The following is a 7,502-nucleotide window of genomic DNA, read 5'->3' on the forward strand; positions in this document are numbered from 1 at the left end:
AGTCAGGCAAGAAACGTGTATGTTTAAAGCTTACTGCAAAGTACTCTGAAGGTATTTTAAGAATGATTTCACAAGTAGGAACACAGTAGGAACACTTTGTGGTAAAAAATGCAGACTTAAAGGTTCATTGTAGGTTAGTCTTACTAGGTAAGTTTTAAAAATACAGTAGTACTATGTAGGTCATCTCACCAGCCAAATCGACATCAACCACCAGTATAACATTGATAAAGAGGTATTAAACCAGTATTTACGTCATTATAGAAATCTTGTACATATCAATTGCAAATTAAAATGGAAAACTTAGGATGTTTGATGACAGTTAAAAGTAGAATATCCTTTCATGAAAAGAGGAATGCCAAAGAGATGTTCGTTTATTGAATTATGATTACAATTGCAATTACATATTAAAGATCATCATTCCTGCAAAAGATTCCCATGGCTTAAAATAATACAAAGGTATTTTAAGAGTTATTTAAGTCATTATTTAGTACTTGTCTAATATTTGACTATATCCAATTAAATGTAGTCAGTCATAAAAAATATCAACTGACTATTGATGCAATGGCAGCAAATCCTCTCACTTCATATACACCATACACCACGGAGGGGGCATTTGTTATTGCTGGTCCTTGATCAACACCATTCATAAAAAAATGAAGACTTCCATTCTCTCTTTTCATTACTCCAACTGTATCCCCAACCTTAGAAAGGAAGCAGATCAACCAGGTAAGTTAGTGGGCAAATAAAATGAAACAACTTTAAGTTTAGCTGCACCGAGGAGAGTGAGCATCACTGAATAGTTTTGGAATGGAATAAATTAATTTTACATGTTCTTAAAACAACCAATGAAAACTATAAAAATTTGAGTCCATGCTTTGTTATGAGAAATAACTTTTTCCCTAGGAAAATTTATGGAGTTGCAGTTAATGAGTGATTCTCCCATGCAGTCTTAAGCTACTCTAAGGACTTAATTATGTGATTACTATCCTTATATCCCATTAAGGACATGATTCCAGGAATCATTATGAAAGCAGAAAGATGTAAATATACAAGTGATGTAATTTTAGCCTTATAGTTGTGATTTCATGAGAGTATGTGTCTGAAAGGAGGGGATGTAAACTGAAGAGGGGACTATGAATTTATTGACTCATTCACCTTCCTTGAGGGTAAAAATATCATGCAACCAAGAAGTAGAATGGGTAGAATTTGTTCAATAATCTCCATCAGGGTCCTATGTTAGATGCTACCACTGCTTTTAAGGAGGATTAAATCAGCAATATGACTGAAAAATGTGAAAATGATTACAAGGCTTATGGTCAGCAATCAAAATGTTTCACATCATTTTTCCTGATGATTTTTGATATTATTTAGACTTTTATTAATCTGCAAGGGGGCATTATAATGTATTTAATAATAAAAATAAAACCAGCAATTGTAATGCTTCCTAAATATGCTAAAATATTTGTCATAGGAGTCAAAACTTATCACAGAAGAGTTGAACTTCCACAAACTATTTTAATAATGTCCTTGCCCTGAAATGGGGCATTCTCCACATCACCTCTTTGTAAATGTAATTTAATTCTGTTTTGAATATCAACAATGATGTTGACCATGATATGGCATCAACTCAAGCAAGTTGCCCTAGACATTATTGATAGCATCAACAGTTCATGGCCATTGATATCATGGACAAATCTAGGAAATAAAATCAATAAACAATCAAATTGTTTTAATTGACAGATATTTGACAAAACAAGGAAAAATAATTTGAATAATAGCAAAATATACATTTTGAAAATTTTTATTACGTTTAGACAGGCTTCCATGGTGTACAAGACGTTAATTTTTAAAGTGTGGCAATTCTTACAAATTTCTTGTTTGTGTCATATATTTCTTATCTCTGATTCCAGACATTGCTCTGATGGCCATTGGTTTTTATGAAGACCCAAATAATTATATTTCGTGCATTATGACAGTAGTAATGATGTTCATTATTATAAAGGTTTTTTTCAAAAAACAAATGTATTCTCCTGCCAAATGTTCAATTTTGACTGAATGTAAATGAGAAACTTTGAATAGGTTTTTCCTTTCGCGGTTATTTCCCCTATGGTGACAAATATTTGCATTCTATCTTTGGGACTTCAAAAGCTTATTTTAGTAGGAGGAATAAAATGCTCACATTAATTCACCTACCTGTGAAAGGCACATGTTGGTGCCATAGTTTGCAACAACGATTTTTTTCCCACTATACACATTTCCGTCATAATTCATCCATATTCCTTCACTGCAATACAATCATAGTGATTTAATTACAGGCAAAAGTTCTTATGCATAATTTTACATCAAATATTGCATATTGGAAGATGCATTGGTAAAAAGTGTTACTTTTTTTCTCTGAGTTATGACAGATTTTGATAAATTGGTGGGTGGAGCCCTTTAATAAAAAACAAATAAAAAGAGCCACTAAAACTAACTCAATTTAAAGTTTTGACTAAAGTAAAATAATGAATATGAAAATGGATATTATAACCAATAAATTAAATGAAGACAAAGGCTCATTATAAATCTTCTCAAAAATCTGAAATGACCAGTGAACTATAAACTTTTAAAAGTTTGTTTGTTATTAACTATACATTTATTTTACCTGAAGTACATGGATTCAAAAAATTTGACATCATCTGGAGAATGTGACATGACACCAATTCCATGGCAGTAAACCTTCTCATTATATCTCTTTTCCAACATAACTTCAAACTTCTCATTATCCTTTAAAGGTCTATTTGTGAATACCGCCGAGTTTAACAGGTCCTCCAGGCTGTAAATGATAGACAATTGGACATTATTTATGTATTTAATACCATTATGTTTAATTATTCCTAATAAAATGCATTGGTTCTTCACTTAAGATTCAATTCTGAATTATTCTTATACAGGTGAGTGCAAAAGCCAATTTTTTTAGAAATAGATATTGCATTTAGCTACATGGCCTAATCGATATATATATGCATGTGTTTATCAGATAAATTAAATAAAGTTATTAATAATGCAGTAGCAAATAGCTGGGTAAATGCAATTAAATACAGAAAACTTAGAATGTTTTTCATATGGAGCCTCCTTCACATGGTATGTGAATAATTCTAAAGTAAAATCATTTTTCCTGATCTGCATTTTTCCCATATCCCAATCCAGATGAATAATTTTCACGAACATATACATGCATTGTAAGGCTGGAGGTGTGGGGATTGTAGTTTGGTGTGGGCTATGTGGAATAAGGTTGAGAAATGAGATATAGCACAGATGTTGGGATCATATGTTTGCTACATTTGTTCCTGGAATGGGGAAATGTTTGGAAGTTAAGTCTTGTGAGTGGCCAATGGTTTCTAAATGACATATACTTTGCAATTTGAAATTAAATGGAAGTGGTCATGCATCCATTCACGAATTATTTCATATTTATGGTAAGCAAAAATCATCCAGGAGTATCCAGGAGTTACTACCTGAAACCATTACTCAAGGCATTAACTCCCAATTGGGACCCTTAAAAATATTAGTAAAATATAGCCTATCCTTATTATACTGTGATCTAAATAATTTTTATTAAAACATCGTAAATGATGCATTAAAGATTGAAGAAAAAAGTAACAACTTAGCTATATGAGTGAATGAATTACACACAAGAAAAGAGCATATTCCAATGATAATTTAAGTTTTAGAAAATATATAAGGGTTATAAGCAAAAATTTTAAATTCACATTGTAGCCAAATTTTAAACGACCAACTCTAAGACTAAAGTGCTCACTTGATCCTTTGTGCAGACTTCCCACCATTGAATAAGACGACATTTTTATTGTGGCGATGGTGAAATAATAAGCCATCCTTTTGGGCTTCACCCACGGCTGAATGGTGCGCAAGGCCATCTGGCGGAAGGAGTACGGACATAAATCAAATTTCCAAGGAAAAAATAAATAAATTTTCAACGATCGCAAACGATTATTCGAACGAAAATCAGAAGGTATCAGCAAACTGATAAAAATACTCTTAAAAAAATAGGTTAATAAGAACTTAATTTACGGTTAAGTTAGATGAATTTTTCAGGGTTATATGAGTTTATTTTGAAGAAAAAGGTTAAACGTAATATTTTCCACAACTACTTCTGCTAATCAGACGTATATATACTATATTATAAGGGAATAATGAAAAAAATGATAACGGAATTAGAGCATTCCCGATGCAGCGTGTCGAGGAATACCTTTCACGATCATCTCCACGTGCGTCACTTGGTTCCCTCGGCATTCCGTCGTGCTATGCGTCACTTCCAGCTTCAGGCCCGCCGTTGTGTTTTTCGAGTCGACCCTCCGTGCTGAGAAAGTGGTCACCCACTGGCCGTCGCTCTCGTTCAGCTTTCGGTCGACGGAGAGATTCAATACATTGCGACTTCCGCTTCCTACCATGCACTCTCCCTCCGATTTCGTACCCAACGCAAATATTCGCAGTGTTTCGAGCAAAAAGTATAACGTTAGAATCTGCCTGGACATTTTCTCTAATTTAACAGGAAAACTGAGAGGTTTTTCCCACTTGATGGAATGACTGAACAGTTTTAAATCAAGCTAAATATATACTGTAAATTATCTCGCATTCGATGAAATACGCAATAACTCATTCCAATGCCCTTGGCCACTGTGAGATATTTCCAATGACCCCTGAGGTTAATGTTTCTAGCCTTGGGAAAAAATCCAGTTCATGCACACAAAAAATATATAGATCCTTCAAATTCATCGATTAATCTCGTTATGGGGCATATTTTTAATCTAATATCAAATATATGTGTGTGTTTATATATATATGTATATATATATATATATATATATATATATATACTCATTTATATAGAAACAGATATATGGAAAAGGGATAGGAACACACACAAAAGACGAACACAGGAGAGGTGGGGAAGGTGGAATCCAGAGATAACGAATGTAAAAATATTTCCTAAACCGGGATTTGAACTCCGGATCTTTTTACTCGCCGGGCGGAGGCTCTCGCGTCAGTTCCTCAGTGAGGAGGCTGCTATGACGTCTCACCCCATTGGGGCGGCCAGTAAGTGATGGTGTCACGTTAAAAACACTAATCAGGAAGGCAACGGGATACCACCTCAATTATCAATCCCAAGATTTAAATGATGGACAATACAGAGAGATTTTGACTCCTGGCAAATACGGGGCTCGGCCCAATCCGCTTTGTGTCGTGCCCGGCAGCGGGGGAGGCAAGGCTTCCGCGGTCGTCATCCCACGAAACCCTTGCAAGGGAAAACCAGCAGCAGCAGGACAGAAGACGCAGGAGAAGAAGACCAAATTAGTTAGAATAGGAACGTGGAATGTTGTGACAATGATGATGACGGGGAAATTGGAGAATGTTAAGCGAGAGATGGAAAGGGGAAATATAGATGTTTTAGGTCTATGCGAGGTGAGATGGAAAGATAGCGGGGATTACTGGAGTGATAAGTATAGAATAATATACAGCGGTGGGGACGAGAGCCAACGAGGGGTTGCCATAGTATTAAATGAAGAGGTAGGAAGAAGTGTAGTCAACATAGAGCAGATAACGGATAGAATACTACTAGTAGAAATGAAAGCAGAACCGACGAACTTGGTTATTATTCAGGTATGCATGCCACCGAGCAGCCATACGGAGGAAGAGGTTGATAGGATATACGATCAATTAGCGGACATAATCTTCAGGGAAACATTTTTAGCTGGAGGGATTGGAATACGACGGTAGGCGAATGAAGGGATGGTTATTAGGTGGGGGATTACGGTTTAGGCACGAGGAACGACCGCGGGGAAAAAGCAGTTGAGTTCTGCAGTAGACAGGGGTAAGTCATCACCAACACTTGGTTTCGACACCACAAAAGACGCAGGTATACATGGAAAATTCCAGGTGACTCAGAAAAGTATCAGCTAGATTATATTCTGGTTAGACACAGGTTTAGGAACAGTGTGAAAAATTCACACAGCTTCCCGGGAGCGGATGCGAACTCTGACCACAATTTAGTTGTTATAAAATGTAACGTCCGTTTCAAAAAGATAAGGCAGGGGCCGCAGGTTAGAAAATGGATTTTAGAATGGAGGCATGGGAGGAACTGGAGGTAGGAGTTAAAGTGGGTGGGGAATTCGTAAAAATCAGTTATGTTTTCTGATGATTTAACTTTAGTTTGTCAGTCAGCCAAGGGGTTGCAAGCATTGCTGAGTGAATTGGAAATTCAGTGCGACAGGTAAGCGATGAGAATCAATATTAATAAAACAAAGGTTATGCGATTTTCTAGAAAGAAAAAGGCCAAGCTTAACATTAAAATAGGTGGGCAAAAAATAGAGCAGGTGGAACAGTTTACGTATCTCGGTAGTGTTTTGGACCAACAGGGTCAAAGTAGTAGGGACGTAAGGAGAAGAATTGCGCTAGGCAAAGAGGCTTTCACAAGGAGGAGGGAGTTGATGACAGGGATGTCGAGGAAGGATATTTAGAAAAGAATTTTATATGGAGCGTAGCTACGGCGCGGAAACGTGGTCATTGAAGCAAGAGGATAGACGTAGACAGAAGGCTTTTGAAATGTTTGTGTGGAGAAGAATGGAGAAGATGAAATTGACTGAGAAGAAAACAAATGAGGAAGTACTCGGTATGGTGGGCGAAGAGAGGGTTGTTGGGAAAAATCCCATGGAAGTAGGAAAAGTGGATGAAGGGGGCATTGGCTGGCAGTGGGATGTTGAAGACTGTAATAGAGGGGAGAATGCTAGGCAAACGAGGAAAGGGAAGGAACAGGATAGGGATGTTGGACGGGACGAAGGGAGGAAGAAAGTACTCAGAGATGAAGAGGGAACTGATATAGAGTAAGATACTGGATTTTGTATTTTGTTCGGAATCACAAAATATTTATTTGATAGCTGTGTCCATCCAAAAACCTACTTTAACCGGTAGATTACCTAATAATAATAATATATATAGATATATATATATTTATATGTATATATTATATTTATATATATGTATATAGTTTTCACGTTTCGATGGCTTCGGAGGATACAATCACCAAATAAATATTTTGTTTTTCCTGGCAAAACAAAGCCCATTATCCTACTCTACAAGTCTCCATTTAACTCTGTGCACTTCCTGTCTCCCTTCATCCCGTCCAACATTCCAACCCTATTCCTGCGCTTTCCTCGTTTGCCTAACATTCTCTCCTCTATTACAGTCTCTAGCATCCCATTGCCGAACATTACGCACTTTATCCATGTTTCCTTCCTCCTTTGGATTTATCCCAAGTAAACTTCTCTCCTCGCCCACCAGATTTGAAACGTCCTCATTTGTTTTCCTTTCCATCCATTTCAGCTTCTCCAACCTTCCCTACAACCAAATTTAAAAACTCCCAAATCTACGACTATTAATTTGCTTCAATGGCCATGATTCCACGCCGCACGTAACCACGGTCCATGTCAAAATTTTAACGAATC

At 36.4% G+C, this 7,502-nt stretch overlaps 1 protein-coding gene across 1 annotated transcript; it reads right to left on the reverse strand.

The window, feature by feature from the left end:
* Positions 1–426: 426 nt before the first annotated feature.
* LOC139696862 (neuralized-like protein 4) lies at positions 427–4,451 on the reverse strand. Its single transcript, XM_071595741.1, has 5 exons — positions 4,250–4,451; positions 3,800–3,917; positions 2,645–2,815; positions 2,194–2,284; positions 427–701 (listed from the first exon to the last, which is right to left on the reverse strand). The coding sequence occupies exons 1-5, from the start codon at positions 4,449–4,451 to the stop codon at positions 543–545; spliced, it is 741 nt and encodes a 246-aa protein (XP_071451842.1). The 3' UTR covers positions 427–542.
* Positions 4,452–7,502: the final 3,051 nt, after the last annotated feature.

This window comes from Hetaerina americana, unplaced genomic scaffold, assembly GCF_022747635.1.
Source record: "Hetaerina americana unplaced genomic scaffold, ioHetAmer1.1.p SCAF_7, whole genome shotgun sequence".
NCBI lineage: Eukaryota > Metazoa > Arthropoda > Insecta > Odonata > Calopterygidae > Hetaerina > Hetaerina americana.

Excerpts from the sequence above, each read along its gene's own strand:
- LOC139696862 (XM_071595741.1), bottom strand. The coding sequence starts at position 4,451 with ATGGTAGGAAGCGGAAGTCGCAATGTATTGAATCTCTCCGTCGACCGA. Across the intron at positions 2,816-3,799 it reads AAGTCTGCACAAAGGATCAA|CCTGGAGGACCTGTTAAACT; the intron begins GTGAGCACTTTA and ends TATCATTTACAG. Across the intron at positions 702-2,193 it reads CCAACATGTGCCTTTCACAG|GTTGGGGATACAGTTGGAGT; the intron begins GTAGGTGAATTA and ends TTCCTTTCTAAG.